The 21,190-nt window shown below is 46.8% G+C and overlaps 1 protein-coding gene across 1 annotated transcript; it reads left to right on the forward strand.

The window, feature by feature from the left end:
* The first annotated feature begins 692 nt into the window (after positions 1-692).
* On the forward strand, positions 693-21,173 carry DHX16 (DEAH-box helicase 16). Its single transcript, XM_037026342.2, has 20 exons — positions 693-1,369; positions 2,573-2,820; positions 2,917-3,079; positions 3,365-3,421; positions 12,380-12,634; positions 12,820-13,023; positions 13,104-13,295; positions 13,935-14,045; positions 14,192-14,307; positions 15,893-16,103; positions 16,302-16,400; positions 16,509-16,661; positions 18,055-18,195; positions 18,379-18,541; positions 18,637-18,755; positions 18,868-18,935; positions 19,639-19,801; positions 19,897-20,058; positions 20,351-20,524; positions 20,965-21,173. Exons 1-20 carry the CDS (start codon positions 1,163-1,165, stop codon positions 21,091-21,093), a joined length of 3,135 nt encoding a protein of 1,044 aa, XP_036882237.2. The 5' UTR covers positions 693-1,162; the 3' UTR covers positions 21,094-21,173.
* Positions 21,174-21,190: the final 17 nt, after the last annotated feature.

Here is a 21,190-nt window from a genome sequence, read left to right on the forward strand (position 1 = left end):
ACTCAAGAGTGAGTCTGCATGCAGCAAGCCAGTCTCTGCCTCTGGCCTTTCTGCCTCTGCAGCTGTCTCAGCCTCCATTATCAGTACCGCCTTCTAGCTTCTTCTCTTCTGCAGCCTTGCAGCCAGAGTACAGGATGGAGCTCTTTATATAGAGTCAATAACAACGTATTGCCCACACGTGGATGGTGTGCAAACCGACCAGGGCCAGGTGAGAATCCTGGCCATAGGAACCTTCACTTTCTCCTCACAGGGTCAGACCTCAGACAGCAGATAGTCAAGAAACAAACTCTACTTATTTTTAAATAAGCAGCCACCAGTGAATTTGGCAACCTATTAGCAAAAACGCAGAACACAGTCCACACATTCCTTAGTCTGAAGATCTTTTAAAATAACCAAGAAAAGAGGGCATCTTTTATTTTTCTCCCAGGTCCTATCTCTTCCTGCCTGGAGGTTCTCGCTGATGCCTAACCTGTATTCGTTCCTGCTGCAGATACCAGTTCTAAACAAAGGTCACTCCTAATCAGTTTGTGCTAATCTTTCCTAAGCCTGGACCTGATCTTCCAATTTGAAATAGAATCCACCTCCCGGCCTACCCCCCCGCCCCCCGACCTCGATCCCTGCCCCGACACCCTGAATGCTTTTTAACCCATAGGACTTACATATTTTATTTACTATGTATCTTGTCTACCCCTCACCTCCCGCCCCCAACCCTGATGTAAAGTCTGTGAGGGATTTTGCCTGATGTGTTTTATGGCTATATCCCCAGCGACTAAAATTGGGCCGAGCACACATTAGGTGTTCAGCATTTATTGAAAGAGTGAGTGAAGCACCCACGGACTGACCATCAGAGGGCGGCAGAGAAATTCGATAGAGGCGGAAATGAAAATGTTTTACCGAAGTTTCAGGTACTGTTCCGCGAGGTTTGAACTCGCTCGGCCACCGTAGTGCTGAGGCCGGAAAAGTGCGAGGGCTTCCGGCCTCTGCGGTCGGCCAAGAAGGTTTTGGGCTGTCTGAAACTGAACCCCAAGGTTCTAAGCCAGCACCCTTGCTGAGCTAAGGCTCCAGCCCAGGACTGAAGGCCTCCAGGCCTCCGCGCCGGGCCCGGCAGCCAGCCCAGCTGCTCGAGCCACTTCAAGGCCGGGAACAGGGAGCGTGGGTCGCCATGACTGCACCGGCCGGGCTAGAGCGCTGGGTGCAAGACGAGCTGCACTCGGTGCTGGGGCTGAGCGAGCGGCACGTGGCCCAGTTCCTGATCGGTACCGCGCAGCGCTGCGCCTCAGCCGAGGAGTTCGTGCAGAGCCTGAGAGACACTGATACCCTGGACCTCAGCGGGCCGGCCCGGGACTTCGCCCTGAGACTCTGGAACAAGGTGTCGCGAGGGGTGGGGCGCGCTGGGGCGGGGCCCGGCGTGGGAGGGGCGGGAGCTGAGGTTGGTGCCTGGGGAGGGGCCGTGGTTAATTTTACAGGTGCGGCTAGGCAAAGTGACCTTCGGGGAATTAAGTAAGCTAAGTTCACAGGCATTAACTCTTTCCGTTATCGCCTGTGTACTGTGCTAGATGCTGGATGTCCAGCTCAGGGGAGAAGATTGAGGAGGGCTCAAGTGTGTTGGGTTAAGTGCTTCTCGAACTTTAACATTCCTTCAGAGCAAACATACGATCCATCCAGGGCCCTTGTTAAAGTGCATATTTCGATTTGGGAGGTATGGGATGAGATCTTAGTGTCTTGCATTTCTAACAAGTTTCCGGGTGAAGATCCAGGACCACACTTGGAATAGCAAAGCTATAGAAGGAGATGTGCGGGAAGTGCTGTGGGAGGGCAGAAGAGGTGGAGGCAGTGATCAGGAAAAGCAAGCCCGAAGATTCCCTGGAATTTGTCAGGTAGAGAAGGGGGAAGTAGTAAAGGTGTGACAGTGAGCTCCTGGAGGACAGGCCTGTATATTTCTCGTCTTTGTATTCCTACCAACTAACAGAGCACCTGACAGAAAAGGTGCTCAGTAAGTATATGGAAAGTGTTCAGTATGTTCAGAGACTGGCAAGTAGCCTGGTGTGGCTGTCCTATATGGTGCCTGGGGAGAGATGAAGTTAGGATGTAAGTGATGTCAGGGTGGTACTTTATGTTAGTTTGTTTATCAGTATATCTCTTGAATGTGGTTCAGTATCAGGCATGTGACAGACCTGAGCAAATCTATCCTTGTAGCATCTTAGTCCTTTTGTATTAATGACTTAATAATTGGGAAGAACAGAGTCTGTGCAATTGAAAATTGGGTGTGACAATATAAAATAAATTCCATAAGGGCAGGGATTTTTGTCTCTTGTTTATTCCTATATTCTCAGTACCTAGCAAGTATCTGGTGCATGGGACAGGCTTCAATAAATGTTTGTTAAATGAATGTGAGAAAGTTTGGAAGCTGAGAGGCCCAATTCAGGCTGAAGAACATGGTGTGAAGGCATGGGGAGGAGAGAGGATGAAGGCTGGTTTAAGATTAAGCCATTCTGTAGACTAGGAACAGGGCAGAGTAGGTGGACAGAGATCAGGAGTTGCTCACATCCCTTTTCTTCCTCTCTACTGACAGGTACCACGGAAGACAGTGGTAGAAAAGCCAGCTCGGGCAGCTGAGCGAGAGGCCAGAGCACTCCTGGAGAAGAACCGATCCTACAAGTTGCTGGAAGACAGTGAGGAGAGCAGTGAGGAGACTGTAGGTAAGGCTGGAAGCAGTCTCCAGAAGAAGCGTAAAAAACGGAAACACCTCAGGAAGAAACGTCAGGAGGAGGAGGAAGAAGAGGAGGAAGAGGTTTCTGAGAAAAGGAAGAGAAAGAAAGAGTAAGTCAGAAGAAGGGTGAGAGAGGATGTTGCAGGTGGATGACAGGACAGTAAGCCTCCTGGATGCCCTTATTTCATGGCCGGCTTGGGTTGCAGGGGGAGTAAACAGCAGGCAGAGGAGCCAGAGTCAGAGGATGAGTGGGAGCGGACAGAGCGCGAGCGCCTGCAGGACTTGGAGGAACGTGATGCCTTCGCCGAGAGGGTTCGGCAGCGGGACAAGGACCGAACTCGCAATGTCCTGGAGCGGTCAGACAAGAAGGTGCATGGAAGAAGCATGTTTTGTAACCCAGGAAGATGCCTGGGTCAAATCTCAGGTTGGGTGTGATTGCAGAAATAGTGATCCCTGGGAAGACAAGGGGCTGCCTCGTGCTATGTTCATCTCTGTGGTGAGCCTCTGCTGAACCTGTAGCCACAGAGGTTCCTCACTGAGAAGGGACATTTCTTTGTGCTAGCATACATTTGAATGATCCTTGTGATTCTAGAAGGGGAGTGGGTATGGGGACTTCTGGCCTTATAGCCCTCCCTTCTTGGTGTCTTCTCCTAGGCTTATGAAGAGGCTCAGAAGCGCCTTAAGATGGCTGAGGAAGACCGGAAAGCTATGGTGAGTCCTAGGCCCAGGAAGCCAGATCATAAGACAAAAGGGAGGACTTTCTGATGGAGTGGCTAGGGATAGGAGAACAGATAACACAGGAAGTTTGGAGGGGATACTGATAGGGTGTCAAGTCTTGGGAGGAGGGGGCATGGTTGACGGGAGCCTGCTAAGGATAGGCTTAAGTTACAGAGGGAAGGAAGCTACCTACAAACCCTCCTTGCCTCCTTAGGATCAAATCACACTGTGTGTTAGTAAGGGGAATGCGAGCTTTTCCTGTCCCTGGTACTTAATGAAATGCAATCAAAGGCAACTGGAGCAACATGGCGGTGAATGGATGGCAGAGGCAGCATTGCTGTCCCTCTGCCAATGGATGTGCTGACCTTTCATCTTGGGCACACCCTCTCCAAATACCTTGCTACCACCTCATCCCTCCTTCCCCATCGTGGCCTTGTGATGTCCCTCTGGTATCCTGGGTTGGTCTTCTCACTGGACAGGGATGGAGCCCTTGTAATTAATGAACTGGACTTATTCTGGTGTGAGTCTAGGTAGGGCAGGCAGTTTTCCTGAGGCCTGGTCTTCCCAGGTACAGTGACACTTAGATTTCTCAAAGAAGTTTAAGACTGGTGTCTTAAGAATGGCCTAGTGGAACTCGGGTCTCTCCCAACCAATCCATCTCACATCCTACCCCACAGAATGGCTGTGGTCAGAGGCTTCCGAGACATCCCTCAATGCTGGTGTAATGTTTTTATTTCCCTGAGTTTTGCTTTTCTTTTTCAATTATAAAAACCTTGAAATAAATAGGATTGAAAGAACAGTATAATGAACGCTCATACGATTATTTGGTCAAAAATTGCTAATACCATGTGCAGTATTTGTGCTGTCTATGTAAATGTGGGCCTTTTTTTTTTTGAACCATTTAAAAAAGTTATAGGCATCATAGTATTTTATCTCATCAGCATGTAGCATGTACCTCCTAAGAATAAAAATGCTGCCTTCTAAAACCACAGTGCCATTTTCAGACCCAAGATGAACAGTAATTCTCATATATCAGCTGTGGACCTGTCTGTAGTAAAATGTCCCCAGTTACCTCAAAATGTCTTTGATAATGGCTCTTTCCAAACCTTAATCTAGTCCAAGTTCATGCGTTGCATTTGGTTGTTAAGTCTCCTAAGTTTGTTTCATTTTGTCTTCCTCTTTCTGTCTCATCTTGTACCATGACCTACATTCAGGATTTATCTGATCCTTATTTTGTAATGTTAAGTTCTTCTATGCCATATGCTTCCTTTCAAGTGGAAGTTGGATCTAAAGCTTGCCAAGACTCCAGGTTCTGTCGTTGTGGCAGGAACACCTCTTGGGTGGTAATGGACACTTTCATTTGTACCCCATCCAGGGATACGCTCTCCAACTGTGTACCTGTTAGTACAGGTGTCCTTTCTTCCAATAGCTTCTTATTTACTGGTTTTAGCAACCATATCTCATCCTTTCCTGAATCGGTTATTTCATTGGAGATCGCAAAATGGTGAGTTTTGGATTCTGACATGCCTTCTACATTTATTGGCTAGCCTTTTTATATAAAGAAGAGCTTTTCCTCAACAACTAGGAGTAAGCTAAATGTTTCTTAGAAGACAAGGTAAATGTTTGTTTCCTTTTAATTTTCAGAGTAGGGGGTTTGGCTTAACAGACACCTCATTGGTGGCAAGTATTTTTTTTATTAAGTTATCATTGATATACACTCTTAAGAAGGTTTCAAGATGACAAGTTTTTTTCCCATTCTTTGTGTTTGTGTGTGTGTGTGTGTCACATTGGGCTTATGAATTTTTATTTTTCAATATTTTAGAATTGCATATTATTCTTTTTTTATTTTTATTTTGTTATCATTAATCTACAATTACATGAAGAACATTATGTTTACTACCCCCTTCACCAAGTCCCCCCCACAAACCCCATTACAGTCACTGTCTATCAGCATAGTAAGATGCTGTAAAATCACTACTTGTCTTCTCTGTGTTGCACAGCCTTCCCCGTCCCCCCCCCCACATCATACATGCTAACAGTAAGGTCCCCGTTCTTTTCCCCCCCTTATCCCTACCTTCCCACCCATCCTCCCCATTCCCTTTCCCTTTGGTAACTGTTAGTCCATTCTTGGGTTCTGTGAGTCTGCTGCTGTTTTGTTCAGTTTTTCTTTGTTCTTATACTCCACATATGAGTGAAATCATTTGGTACTTGTCTTTCTCCGCCTGGCTTATTTCACTGAGTATAATACCCTCTAACTCCATCCATGTTTTTGCAAATGGTAGGATTTGTTTTCTTATGGCTGAATAATATTCCATTGTATATATATACCACATCTTCTTTATCCATTCATCTACTGATGGATACTTAGGTTGCTTCCTTTTCTTGGCTATTGTAAATAGTGCTGTGATAAATTTAGGGGTGCATCTGTCTTTTTCAAACTGGGCTGCTGCATTCTTAGGGTAAATTCTTAGAAGTGGAATTCCTGGGTGAAATGGTATGTCTATTTTGAACTTTTTAAGGGACCTCCATACTACTTTCCACAATGGCTGAACTAATTTACATTCTCACCAGCAGTGTAGGAGGGTTCCCCTTTCTCCACAACCTCGCCAACATTTGTTGTTGTTTGTCTTTTGGATGGTAGCCATTCTTACTGGTGTGAGATGATATCTCATTGTGGTTTTAATTTGCACTACTCTGATGATTAGTAATGTGGAACATCTTTTCATGTTTCTGTTGGCCATCTGAATATCTTCTTTAGAGAACTGTCTGTTCAGCTCCTCTGCACATTTTTTAATTGGCTTATTTGCTTTTTGTTTGTTGAGGTGTGTGAGTTCTTTATATATTTTGGATGTCAACCCTTTATCGGATCTATCATTTCTGAATATATTCTCCCATACTGTAGGATACCTTTTCTATTGATGGTGTCCTTTGCTGTACAGAAGCTTTTCAGCTTGATATAGTCCCACTTGTTCATTTTTGCTTTTGTTTTCCTTGCCCAGGGAGGTATGTTCATGAAGAAGTCTCTCATGTTTACGTCCAAGAGATTTTTGCCTATGATTTTTTCCAAGAGTTTTATGGTTTCATGACTTATATTCAGGTCTTTGATCCATTTCGAATTTACTTTTGTGTATGGGGTTAGACAGTGACCCAGTTTCATTGTCTTACATGTAGCTCTCCAGTTTTGCCAGCACCATCTGTTGAAGAGACTGTCATTTCCCCATTGTATGGCCATGGCTCCTTTATTGTATATTAATTGACCATATATGTTTGGGTTAATGTCTCTATTCTGTTCCACTGGTCCATGGGTCTGTTCTTGTGCCAGTACCAAATTGTCTTGATTACTGTAACTTTGTAGTAGAGCTTGAAGTTGGGGAGCAAGATCCACCCCCCACCCCACTTTATTCTTCCTTCTCAGGATTGCTTTGGCTATTTGGGGTCTTTGGTGTTTCCATATGAATTTTTGAACTATTTGTTCCAGGTCATTGATGAACGCTGTTGGTAATTTGATAGGGACTGCATCAAATCTGTATATTGCTTTGGGCAGGATGGCCATTTTGACGATATTAATTCTTCCTAGCCAAGAGCATGGGATGAGTTTCCATTTGTTAGTGTCCTCTTTAATTTCTCTTAGGAGTGTCTTGTAGTTTTCAGGGTATAGGTTTTTCACTTCCTTGGTTAGGTTTATTCCTAGGTATTTTATTCTTTTTGATGCAGTTGTGAATGGAATTGTTTTCCTGATTTCTCTTTCTATTAGTTCCTTGTAAGTGTATAGGAAATCCACAGATTTCTGTGTGTTAATTTTGTATCCTGCAACTTTGCTGAATTCCGATATTAGTTCTAGTAGTTTTGGAGTGGAGTCTTTAGGGTTTTTTATGTACAATATCATGTCATCTGCAGATAGTGACAGTTTAACTTCTTCTTTACCAATCTGGATTCCTTGTTTTTCTTTGTTTTGTCTAATTGCCATGGCTAGGACCTCCAGTACTATGTTGAATAACAGTGGGGAGAGTGGGCATCCCTGTCTTGTACCCGATCTCAGAGGAAAAGCTTTCAGCTTCTCGCCGTTCAGTATGATGTTGGCTGTGGGTTTATCATATATGGCCTTTATTATGTTGAGGTACTTGCCCTCTATGCCCATTTTGTTGAAAGTTTTTATCATGAATGGATGTTGAATTTTGTCGAATGCTTTTCCGTCATCTATGGAGATGATTACATGGTCTTTGTCCTTCTTTTTGTTGATATGGTGGATGATGTTGATGGATTTTCGAATGTTGTACCATCCTTGCACTGCTAGGATGACACTTGGTCATGGTGTATGATCCTCTTGATGTATTTTTGAATTCTGTTTGCTAATATTTTGTTGAGTATTTTTGCATCTATGTTCATCAGGGATATTGGTCTGTAATTTTCTTTTTTACTGGGGTCTTTGCCTGGTTTTGGTATTAGGGTGATGTTGGCTTCATAGAATGAGTTTGGGAGTATTCCCTCTTCTTCTATTTTTTGGAAAACTTTAAGGAGAATGGGTATTATATCTTCTCTGTATGTCTGATAAAATTCCGAGGTAAATCCATCTGGCCCAGGAGTTTTGTTCTTGGGTAGTTTTTTGATTACTGATTCAATTTCTTTGCTGGTAATTGGTTTGTTTAGATTTTCTGTTTCTTCCTTGGTCAATTCTTGGAACATGGTATTTTTCTAGGAAGTTGTCCATGTCTTCTAGGTTTTCCAGCTCAGTAGAATATAGGTTTTCATAGTATTCTCTAATAATTCTTTGTATTTCTGTGGGGTCCGTAGTGATTTTTCCTTTCTCATTTCTGATTCTGTTGATGTGTGGTGATTCTCTTTTTCTCTTAATAAGTCTGGCTAGAGGCTTATCTATTTTGTTTATTTTCTCAAAGAACCAGCTCTTGGTTTCATTAATTTTTTTCTATTGTTTTATTCTTCTCAATTTTATATTTTCTTCTCTGATCTTTATTATGTCTGTCATTCTGCTGACTTTAGGCCTCATTTGTTATTCTTTTTCCAATTTCTATAATTGTAACGTTAGACTATTCATTTGGGATTGATCTTCCTTCTTTAAATATGCCTGGATTGCTATATACTTTCCTCTTAAGACTGCTTTCGCTTTGTCCCACAGAAGTTGGGGCTTTGTGTTGTTGTTATCATTTGTTTCCATATTTTGCTTGATCTTTATTTTAATTTGGTCAGTGATCCATTGATTATTTAGGAGCATGTTATTAAGCCTCCATGTGTTTGTGAGCCTTTTTACTTTCTTTGTACAATTTATTTCTAGTTTTATACCTTTGTGTTCTGAAAAATTGGTTGGTAGACTTTCACTCTTTTTGAATTTACTGAGGCTCTTTTTATGGCATAGTATGTGGTCTATTCTGGAGAATGTTCCATGTGCACTTGAGAAGAATGTGTATCCTGCTGCTTTTGGGTGTAGAGTTCTATAGATGTCTATTAGGTTCATCTGTTCTAGTGTGTTGTTCAGTGCCTCTGTGTCCTTACTTATTTTCTGTCTGGTGGATCTCTCCTTTGGAGTGAGTGGTGTGTTGAAGTCTCCTAAAATGAATGCATGGCATTCTATTTGCTCCTTTAATTCTGTTAGTATTTGTTTCACATATGCTGGTGCTCCTGTGTTGGGTGCATGTATATTTATAATGGTTATATCCTCTTGTTGGACTGAGTCCTTTATCATTATATAATGTCCTTCTTTATCTCTCGTTACTTTCTTTGTTTTGAAGTCTGTTTTGTCTGATACTAGTACTGCAACAGCTGCTTTTTTCTCCTCGTTGTTTGCATGAAATATCTTTTTCCATCCCTTGACTTTTAGTCTGTGCATGTCCTTGGGTTTGAGGTGAGTCTCTTGTAAGCAGCATATAGATGGGTCTTGCTTTTTTATCCATTCTATTACTCTGTGTCTTTTGATTGGTACAGTCAGTCCATTTACCATTAGGGGAATTATTGAAAGATATGTACTTATTGCCATTGCAGGCTTTAGATTCGTGGTTACCAAAGGTTCAAAGTTGGCTTCTTTAGTATCTTACTGTCTAACTTAACTCTCTTATTGAGCTGTTATAAACACTGTCTGGTGATAGTTTATTTCTCTCCCTTCTTATTCCTCCTCCTCCATTCATTGTATGTTGGTTGTTTTATACTGTGCTCTTTTGTGTTTCCTTTGACTGCTGTTGTGGGTAGTTAATTTTATTTTTTGCCTTTAGTTAGTATTTGGTTGGTCTGCCTTCTTTGCTGTGATTTTATTTTCCTTGGTGATATCTATTTAGCCTTAGTTGTGCTCCCATCTAGAGCAGTCCCTCTAAAATACCCTGTAGAGGTGGTTTGTGGGAGACAAATTCCCTCAACTTTTGCTTGTCTGGGAATTGTCTAGTCACTCCTTCATATTTAAGTGATGATCGTGCTGGATATAGTATTCTGGTTCAAGGCCTTTCTGTTTCATTGCATTAAATATATTATGCCATTCTGTTCTGGTTTTAAGGTTTCTGTTGAGAAGTCTGATTATAGCCTGATGGATTTTCGTTTGTAGGTGGTCTTTTTCCTGTCTCTAGCTGCCTTTAAAACTCTGTCCTTGTCCTTGATCTTTGCCATTTTAATTATTATGTGTCTTGGTGTTGTCCTCCTTGGGTCCCTTCTGTTGGGAGTTCTGTGTGTTTCTGTGGTCTGAGTGACTATTTCCTCCCCCATTTTGGGGAAGTTTTCAGCAATTATTTCTTCAAATACACTTTCTATCCATTTTTTTCTCTCTTCTCCTTCTGGTACCCCTATAATGCAGATATTGTTCCTTTTGGATTGGTCACACAGTTCTTGTAACATTGTTTCATTCCTGGAGATCCTTTTATCTCTTTCTGCATCAGCTTCTGTACATTCCTGTTCTCTGGTTTCTATTCCATCAATGGCCCCTTGCATCTCATCCATTCTGCTTTTAAGTCCTTCCAGAGATTGTTTTATTTCTGTAGTCTCCCTCCCTTTGTCCATTAGCTCTTGCATTTTTCTCTGCAGCTCCATCAGCATGGTTATGACCTTTATTTTGAATTCTTTTTCAGGGAGATTGGTTAGGTCTATCTCTCCAAGCTTCTTCTCAGGCGTTGTCTCTGTGATTTTGGTCTGGATCAAATTCTTGTGCCTTTTCATGGCGATAGAGGTAGTTGTGGGTAGCTGGCACATGTGTCGGCCAGGGGAATGTCCCTTCTTTCTAGTTTGTGGACTTCCCTCCTGGGAGAACAGTGACCCCTAACAGGTTGTGCTGGTCACCTGCATGCAGATGGGGTCTCTGATTCTTGCCTGGCCACTGTGGAGTAAGCTCTGCGGTTGCTGTGGGCGTGGCCACTCTCAGGCTGCAGCTCAGCTGTGGCGGAACCCTGTTGGAGGGGGAATGGGCGGGAGGCTGTTTATCGCCCTGAGGGGCCTCAGAGCTGCGCTGCTGCCCAGGGGGTTAGGGTGCCTGGAGTTCCTCAGCATTCCCAGCTGCTGGCCTGAGTGCACCAGGTCGCTTCCGTCCAGGTGTGGGGTCCGTGTCCCTTTAAGACCTTGAAAAAGCACTTGCTTTTCTTTGTCCTAGGGGTGCTGCCTGCTGGGACCTGCTCACAGGTTTTATTGTTCCGTTTCCCTAGTATCCAGCAGCCCATGCACTGTGTGTCCGTGCCCCAGTGCAGATGGCTAGGGCTGAGTGTTGAGCAGTCCTGGGCTCCCTCTCCCTCCCTACTTTGACTCCTCTCCTCCCGCCGGGATCTGGGGTGAGGGGCGCTAGGGTCCCACCGGGCCGCGGCTCATATCTTACCCCCTTCGCGATGCGCTGGGTTTTTGCAGGTGTAGATGTAGCCTGGCTGTTTTCCTGTATCTTCTGGTGTGTCTTTTAGGGATAGTTGTATTTGTTGTATTTTCAAAAATATATATGGTTTTGGGAGATTTCCACTGCTGTACTCATGCCGCCATCTTGGCTCCTCTGCATATTTTTATTTTTGATGCTCAAATTGCACTGATTTTTTGCCCTTACTTTAAAAAGACATCCATTTGCTTTACCCATCCGGCTGAAAGAGTATTTGATTGTGGAACTCAGATTAGATCATGAACATAAACTGCAGTTTAAATTGTCACAGAAAACACAAGCAATTAAATAGAATCAGAGCCCCAAGGGAAGAGTTTTGATGAACTTTCACAACTGCAGTAGAGGAGGGTGTCATGATTGTTGGGAAGATGATGTTGCCCCAGGGGAAGGAGTTGTGATGAGAACCAAGAGAGGCCTTAGGGATGTAGCCAGTCTTCAACTGTCATCCAGAATGTGTCCTGAGAAGTCTGTAACAAAGGAAAGATGTAGAAGCTAAGTGACACATTATATAGGGGGGAGAGGTTGGTCTCAGAGAGCTAAGCATCCTAGATTACATCTTGCCTTACAGTTGGATGATGTACTACCAACTTTTTATATGTAAAAAAAATTATATACTCTTTCCCCAAATTATAGTCGTTTGGTTTAAGACCAGGGAGCCTCTAACTGGGGCTGAAGATTACCTAGTGTTGGCACATCAAGTGGTTTCCAGTTGTTTCACTTATTTTCAGTTTGAGACCTATGCTTCTAAATGCTGTTATCAGCCTTTTGTTTTCCCCCTTTCTACTAAGTTGAATCAAATAGGGTAGAACATAACATATTCAATTAATTGCTTTAATGAATCTATCTTGACAAAGAGGATGAGGCTGCACAGAGGACCTTCTAACTGGATCCTGCTGCTGGAAGGCAGTGTGTGGGGTCAGTGTGTGGCTTTCATAGAGGCCCAGCTTTGGGCATGCCATTTGTCCAGTTGGACATCACAGAGTGAAGGTGGTGGACACATTGTTAGGTTCTCATACTGGCCTGTAGGGATTGTGTCATTCTGACAGGTAGGGAAGGAAAAGGGTTGCTGTTCCAGCAGGGTGAGGCTTTGACTGCCTGTCCTGACCCAGGTCCCTGAGCTGCGGAAGAAATCCCGCCGAGAATACCTGGCTAAGCGAGAGCGAGAGAAGCTTGAGGACCTGGAGGCCGAGCTGGCTGATGAGGAGTTCCTTTTTGGGGATGTAGAGCTGAGCCGGCATGAGCGGCGGGAGCTCAAATACAAGCGGCGAGTGCGGGATCTGGCTCGGGAGTACCGGGCAGCAGGAGAGCAGGAGAAGCTGGAGGTGACCAATCGCTACCACATGCCTGAGGAGACCCGAGGACAGGTGAGGCGAAACAGGGTCTGCTTCAGCCCTGGTCCCCAGGCTGAGGGAAGGGAAAGGCAGTGGGCAGTGCCTTGGCTGGCCCAGTCTTTGTCTTGCCTTTCCCAGAGGGCAGGGGTGGTGACTGGGGAGGAGGGGATTGGGCACAGAGGGAGGCATCCTCTGTCTTCCCATGACCCTCTCCATAGCCAGCACGAGCTGTGGATATCGTGGAGGAAGAATCCGGCGCCCCTGGGGAGGAGCAGCGGCGCTGGGAGGAGGCCCGGCTGGGGGCAGCATCCCTGAAGTTTGGGGCCCGAGATGCTGCCGCCCAAGAGCCCAAATATCAACTGGTTCTGGAGGAGGATGAGACCATTGAGTTTGTCCGAGCCACTCAGCTCCAAGGCAATGAGGTGAGAGGGTAAGTTCTGGGACATTCTGAGGAAGATGGGGAGCTGGCTCTGGAGCTCATGCCCCTCTTTCTCCTTCTTAGGAGCCATCAGCATCACCTGCACCAACCCAGGCTCAGCAGAAGGAGTCCATCCAGGCCGTCCGCCGCAGCCTCCCTGTATTCCCGTTTCGCGAGGAGCTCCTGGCTGCTATTGCCAGTCATCAGGTCCTCATCATTGAAGGCGAGACAGGCTCAGGGAAAACCACCCAAATCCCGCAATACCTATTCGAGGAGGTACAGTCATCCATCTGCTCTAGGTTGTGGGGGTGCCGGCCATTGGCAAGCACAGTCCCATCAAAGCTCCTTTTATGTGACAGTTTGGTCACTTACCTTTTCCACTTGGATTGTTTGGTCATTTCCACTAAATCCTGAGGCTCCTGAGAAAGAGGGCCAGATTCTTTTCTCATTTCTGTTCTCATGTTCTGCCACCCTTGCCATGCCTGGTAGGCATTTAGTACATTCATGTTGAAAGGACATGCGGATGGACAGATGGTGGGGTATGGACCTCCCCACATTCTAGCCAGCCTGGCCCACACAGCTCTGCCAGGGCCAGAAAATGAGGAATGAATGGACTTGTTTGTTTGCTCTCCCCCTCTTTGTTCCCATTGCTTTGGGTCTGTCCGGCTGGTCTGTCCTTTTCTAGCTCCAGTCTAGCTGAGCCCTGAACTTGATTTTGCAAGGTCTGGGACAGTCAGGGCTGTGTGCAGGCCCCCTAGGGCCCTAGGTCAGCTGTCCTGTTTGCCCCACTGTCTGGTTTCTAGCCTGTCTATTCCCTACTCTCCCTCTACCTTGCACCTACAACATTTTTCCCTGAATTGTCTTGGGCTCCAGGGATGTACATAGTAAAGCATGTTCTTTTTCCTTGTCACTCAGGGTTACACAAAAAAGGGTATGAAGATTGCCTGCACCCAGCCCCGGAGAGTGGCAGCCATGAGTGTGGCTGCCCGAGTGGCCAGGGAGATGGGTGTGAAGCTTGGGAATGAGGTAAGGTCTGTGGGGACTGAGGAGCAAGGGGAGCTCCTAGGGTCTGGGTCTCAGCCCATCTGCCCCGAGGACCCACACCACAGGTCCAGGCACTGGCCCCTCGTCCTGTAGCCCTGTACTTCCTTCTTGATTGCTAACCTTGACAGGTTGGCTACAGCATACGCTTTGAGGACTGCACATCAGAGCGAACTGTCCTCCGCTATATGACAGATGGGATGCTTCTCCGGGAGTTCCTCTCTGAGCCTGACCTTGCAAGTTACAGGTATACACAGGGGTTGCATCCCTGCCTGACTCCCACCTTCCATTGCCCTCGTTCCTCTTGGTGCCTTACTGATCTCCTTTAATCCCTGGCCCTTTTTTCCTTCCTTCCTACCCAGTCAGTTTGGGCATTTTCTTCTGATTAGTTTACCAGTTCTTAAATCTTTATGGTTCAAACATTCTTAGAACTGACCCCCAAGTACTATGAAGGTGGGGTCCGGGGGTAGAAAAGACGGCAGAGAAAGCTTCTCCTCCCTCCCCAGTTGATTCCAGAATTTAGAAAGCAACCAGGATAATAGAATGGTACTGTGGAGACTTAAAAAGCATGTGACGACCACTTAAAGAAATTTAGAATATTCTGCTTAGAGGGGAGAAACTCAGAGGTCCTCTAAGTATATGATGGACTGTTATATGGAAAAAGGGATCAGCCTTGTTTCATATGACTCTAGAGAGCCACACCTAGGAACCATGGGGGAGGTTATAGGGAGATGGATTTCATCTCAATGCTAAGAAGCCATAGAGTGGTAGGGACTGCAAGGGCTGTCAAAATACTCTCACCTTGACTCTTGGGCCTGTAGCCCAAGTCTTGGAGGGGCTTGGTCTATGAATAGTGAGTTCTCAGTGCTGGCATTGGCCAAGCAGGCTGGATGAGCATGTGCTGAGGAGGAGAAAGAATTCATGCATGGGATGGAGGTGGGGTCAGGCCAGCTGAGCAGTATGTGCCTTTTGAACTCTTGGGAGGCTGTGAATTTCTGGTCCTAGAAGATCACAGTGGAGAAATAGGGCAAATATGATTTGATCCTTCACATCACTTGCAAAAATCTATAAGAACCCATGGCACCTGAGAGCCAATGCAAGTGTTTCGGGTGTGAGTTTTCCAATCAAGCCAGCCTGCCTTGTAAAACAGCCAGGGACTTCACCATCACAGTAAAGGTTAGGCATAGAGGGCCGAGTTAGGGGTGAGCTCCTGCAGGCTTGGCTGTCATCTGGAATTCCAAAGCTTAGAACAAGGAGAAAGAAGGTGACACACACATAACTAAGTTGGGAGGAGACCGAGAAGCCTGCAGAATCCTCTAAGGTTGGGGTAGGAAGGCTCCCCTAGCCCTTCCCTTCAGAAATAGGCAGCAGGTCCAACAGGGACATGCACCAAGTTCCCACAGGAGCCTGGGAGCTTTTGGATTGTTTGAGTCATGGTGGCTCAAGTCCTGTCTGCCCTTCCTCACCCAGCCTGGGGGGGCCCAGCCTTATTCAAAGAGGACTGTCGTCACTTTTTTTTCTTTTAAACAGATGCCTCTACCTCTGCTGACTAGAACAGACTTCTGCTCTAACCTAGAGGGCATGTCTGACTTGTTCTGGCCTCGGCTTTCAGCCTCCAGATCTCGGGTGCTGTCGCCTGCCCAGGCTGGGCTAGGCTGCAGACTGCAGGGCGCTGGCTTTCTCTAATTTACTATTGGTCTGACTTAATGGGATGTTTCGCTTCTCCATGATTCACATTTATCCTTGGGCTCTTTGGGCACACCCAAGGGACCCTTGTGTCCATTTCTGCATTGCCTGGCTCTCCTTGCTCACTGCTCCCATTCCTTCCCCAGCGTGGTGATGGTAGATGAGGCTCACGAACGGACCCTACACACAGACATTCTCTTTGGGTTGATCAAGGATGTTGCCCGTTTTCGGCCTGAACTCAAGGTCCTGGTGGCTTCAGCCACACTGGACACAGCCCGTTTTTCTACCTTCTTTGATGATGCCCCTGTCTTCCGAATCCCTGGACGCAGGTTTCCGGTTGACATCTTCTATACCAAGGTGCCCCCCTTGGGGAGGATGGACTTAATTGCGAGGCAGTGAAGCTGGCACCTTACAAGGAGGTTGTCCCAAGGAGGGAAGGGGAAAGAGAGAGTCCAAAGGGGAACTGGCAGAAAGTGTTTAGCTGGGAGGAGAGAAAGAGCTTTGCATGTGCAGATGGCCTTCCTGGACCCTTCTCCTTCTCTTCCTCCTCCCCAGGCTCCAGAGGCTGATTACCTGGAGGCCTGTGTAGTGTCTGTGCTGCAAATCCATGTGACCCAGCCCCCCGGGGATATCCTGGTGTTCCTGACAGGACAAGTATGTGACAAGCGGGGAGGGGCAATATGTGCATCCCAGGGGAAGACAGGGCTGGCAGGTCAGCCTTCTGTGACTCTTGTACACCTGCTGTCCCCACTCCAAATCCAGGAGGAGATCGAAGCTGCCTGTGAGATGCTCCAGGATCGCTGCCGCCGCCTGGGCTCCAAAATCCGGGAGCTCTTGGTGCTACCCATTTATGCCAACCTCCCTTCTGACATGCAGGCTCGGATCTTCCAGCCCACACCCCCTGGGGCACGAAAGGTCAGTTGGAGAAACCAACTTTCTTCACTGTAGTTCACACCACTCGTGGCCAAAATGGAAGACTGTGCCTGCCCTATGCAAGGTGTGTCCTAGGCTTCACTCCCAGGCTGAGCAGCAGGTGGTCCTTCGCCTCCAGAGCTAGAGAAGGAGGATGAATACGGTGTGAACAGAGAGGCAGCTGAGTGTGTGATCTGGAAAGTAGGCACTGTGGGGATAGATGCAGAGGAGAAGGGAAGCCCTGGTGTGCCAGGAGGGGGGATTTCATTTGGACCTATAAGAAAAACTGTGGGGGAATATCAGAGGAAAGTCTAAGGTGTGTTTGAGGTCAGAGTGTAATCTAGAAGGCTTAGTGGAAAGTTCACATGGTGGAGTGGTGGGAAACAAGCTAAAACCAACTATGACTGAAATCAGGGAGGGCCTTTGATGGCAGGTGGAAGAGTCTGGACTTTAGACAGTTGAGTGGCAATCAAAGGGTTTGGAGCAAAGATGTAATTTTCAGTCAACAGATAATTAACAAGTTCCTCCCACATGCCAGGTAGTGTTCTAGAGGATGAGGACATGGCGATGAACAAAACAAAGTCCCTAGCCTCACAGAGCTTACAGTCCTTAATGTCAGTTAAGAGACAGTGGGTATGTATGTACATACTGTTGATTTGCGACACATGCTGTGAAGAGATACAGAGATGAGAAGATAGGGTCGAGGGTATGGTATTTTCCTTGGGCTTTTAGGGAAGGTGTTTCTCTCTCCAGTAAGGTGAAAGGGAGGCTGAGGCCTGACCTGGTGAGGGAGAGAGCCAGGCTGATCTGTGGGAGAAGAGTGTGCTCAGCAGAGGGAACAGCTCATGCAAAGGACCTGAGTGAGGTGGGTGCTGGGGAGTGGAGCAAGAGAGCCCACAGTGCTAGGAGATGAAGTCTACAAGGTAGCCAGGGACTGGAGGACTCAGGGCATCAGGGGCTTGAATAGAATTCCTGAGTAGCAGGGGAAGCCACTGAAGGATGGGGGAAGTGATATGACAGGTTTATATTTTAAAAGGACCATTCTGGATGCCGAGACAGTGACTCATTAGGAGGCTGTTGCAGGCAGTAATGTGTCAAGGTGAATATGAACTTGGTAATGTGAAAGATAGGGGCAGGGACCTGGACCCACCACCTCCCATCTCTGAAAAAAACTGAATCCTCTTCTCCATTTCCTTTCCGCATTTTGTCTCCACTTATCCCTATTCCTCCCTTACCCTTCTCCTGGCCTTGTTCCCATCTCCTAACTTTGTACACTAATCCTCTCAGCTCCTGCCCCTTGTCTGCCCCTGTTTCTCCACTCCAAAACTTCCAGAATTATTGTGTCTAGTAGCTAGGTGGGTGGGGGTTCTCTGGGTGACTATATCCTCTTACTCAGGTGGTTGTAGCAACAAACATCGCTGAGACATCGCTCACCATTGAGGGCATCATTTATGTGCTGGATCCAGGGTTCTGTAAGCAGAAGAGTTACAACCCCCGAACGGGCATGGAATCACTCACTGTCACACCCTGCAGCAAGGTCAGCCTGGGCTCCGGCAGGGTCTCCATGGAGGAGTGGGAGGAAGAAACAGCCCCAGAAGCCCTCTGGCTTCTTAGAGGACAGGAATAAGCAGTTTGCACTCTCCCAGATTTCCTGCATAAATACTACCCTTTCTCTCCCCTTACCAGATTGTTAGCCAGCCTGCCTCTCCTTTCTTTCCAGGCCTCAGCCAACCAGCGGGCTGGTCGGGCAGGTCGGGTGGCTGCAGGGAAGTGCTTCCGCTTGTATACCGCCTGGGCCTATCAGCATGAGCTGGAGGAAACCACAGTGCCTGAGATCCAGAGGACCAGCCTGGGCAATGTTGTGTTGCTGCTCAAGAGTTTAGGTGATTGGGGTCTCCAGTCCTCCTGAGGAGGGAGTGGGGCTGGAGCCACTAATCCTTGTGAAGAAACTGTTCTACCCTCTCACATCTTTCTTCAGGGATTCATGACCTGATGCACTTTGATTTCCTGGACCCTCCACCATATGAGACCCTGCTGCTGGCTTTGGAGCAGCTCTACGCTCTGGGAGCCCTCAACCACCTTGGCGAGCTCACCACGGTGAAGTGGGAGGACAGCCTGGACTGGGGCAGGATGAAGGGGTTGCATGAGCCCTCAAGTTGCAAAGGGCCACCTGAAGGAAGATGGCCTCAGCTCTCTTTTCTCTCTGTAGTCTGGCCGAAAGATGGCAGAGCTGCCGGTGGACCCCATGCTATCTAAAATGATCTTGGCCTCTGAGAAGTAAGCCACCACTCCAGCCGGGGCCCCACACACAAACTGGCCATACCTCCTCTGTCTCTTGTGGCCATCTGTTGTCATCTTGCTCTTTTTATCTCTAACATATTCTTCTTTAACAAATAATAAGTTACTGAAGAACTCTTAATGCTGTTTTGAGGTCCATAGGATCAGTAAGACACTGTTCTGTCCCTGATGATAATATCAAATGGGTTAAGATTGACAAACACAGAAAATTTGGGGGCATGAATGGAAATGGAAGACTTTCCAACTGTGAGGAGGGCTGAGTGAGGTCTGGTTTGGGGACTTAATTATTCCTAAGGTTTCAGACTGGAACACTTAGATGTAGCTTTAAATGCCATTCCTCTGCTGTGATCAGTCAGAGGTCATCACATGAACTCGAAGTGCTACATTTCCCAAATGCGTGGAATGCATACCTTCCTACTACAAAACCCACAGAAGTGCCCAGGTCTTTCCTGCCTCCCCCTCTGCAGATATTCCTCCTTGGGTACTGTTTCATCTACCACCCCCACCTCCTCAACCCCTGTCATTCCACCCCTGCCACCAAAGTCTGTACTCTGATGTGTAGCCATCATCCCATTTGCAGTCTCCATGTGAACATTCATCCATATGTAGTGATCACTTGCCCCCACTGTGTCTGTTACTATATCTTGCCTTGAACTCTCATGCTTTTCTCTCCCTGCCCCAGGTACAGCTGTTCAGAGGAGATCCTGACAGTGGCTGCCATGCTCTCTGTCAACAACTCTATCTTCTACAGACCTAAAGATAAGGTCGTCCATGCCGACAATGCCCGTGTCAACTTTTTTCTCCCTGGCGGGGACCACCTGGTTCTGCTAAATGTTTATACACAGGTCACTGGGCTTGGGTGAATGGGAGTGGGTGAGATATGGGGGACTCTGGTGCTGTTGTATATACTTAACCTTCTTTTTTTTAACCCTCTTCAAAGTGGGTCGAGAGTGGTTATTCTTCCCAGTGGTGCTATGAGAACTTTGTTCAGTTCAGATCAATGCGCCGAGCCCGGGATGTGCGGGAACAGCTGGAGGGGCTCCTGGAACGTGTGGAAGTTGGCCTCAGCTCCTGCCAGGGGGACTATGTCCGAGTTCGCAAGGTCAGTGTTTCTTTGGTCTGCTGCTGGCTCCGGGCTGGTTCCTCAGCAGTGCGCCTCTCCCACGGTGGTCTGCTGCACTTCCTTAAGCCTGGAAGTATGCCCTCCTGCTCTTGTGGCAGCTGTGCTTTCCCTGTGCTTTCTCCCTTACCACTGGAGGTTCCTTTGCCGGGGGTTCTTCATGCATTCCTTACCTTTCTAGTTCTCCAGAAACCTGAGCTCTAAACATAGCAAGTGCCATGGGTGCCTGGCTGTCTGGCTTCCCCTTTGACTTCCTTTTCTGCCTGCTCCTTAGGCCATCACTGCCGGTTACTTTTACCACACAGCACGCTTGACTCGTAGTGGCTATCGCACAGTGAAACAGCAACAGACGGTCTTCATTCATCCCAACTCCTCTCTCTTTGAGGAACAGCCACGCTGGCTGCTCTACCATGAACTTGTCTTGACCACCAAGGAGTTCATGAGACAGGTGAGGGACCATCCCCTGCCTAGGAAGGTGGAGATGTGTGGGTTCAAATTGTTGGGACTGGCAGAGAAATGAACACATTGGTGTAAGGTAGGATAAAATAGGACATCCTGCAAGGTACCTCAGCATCTACTAAAATCCGAGAACTCTTATGTTCAGTCAGTCAATATTTGAATGCCTCTTGTTTGTGTCAGTGATAATAGTGAATCAAGCAGATGTGGTCTCTATCCTGAGCCTACTTTAGTCTTTAGGTTCAGGCTTTTTTCAGGACTAGCCTGAGATAACACATAGAAATGTCTACCCTTGGGGTATGTAGTCTTTGAGCTCAGCACCTTTTCCCTTAGCCCTGCAGTCAAAGGGAGAAGAGAAACTTTTCTGATCACACATACATTAGAACCTAGGTTGGAAAAGGGGAACCCTACTGATTTCTTTCTTTCTTGTAGGTACTGGAGATTGAGAGCAGTTGGCTTCTGGAGGTGGCACCCCATTATTATAAGGCCAAGGAGCTAGAAGATCCCCATGCAAAGAAAATGCCCAAAAAAATAGGCAAGACACGAGAAGAGCTAGGGTAGAGAGGACATAGAACCCAACACCAGCTCCTTTTCCTTCTGGACATTATTTAATATCCATTAATAAAACATTTTTGGAATAATGCTTGTGGGAACTTTT

This window comes from Manis javanica, chromosome 16, assembly GCF_040802235.1.
Source record: "Manis javanica isolate MJ-LG chromosome 16, MJ_LKY, whole genome shotgun sequence".
NCBI lineage: Eukaryota > Metazoa > Chordata > Mammalia > Pholidota > Manidae > Manis > Manis javanica.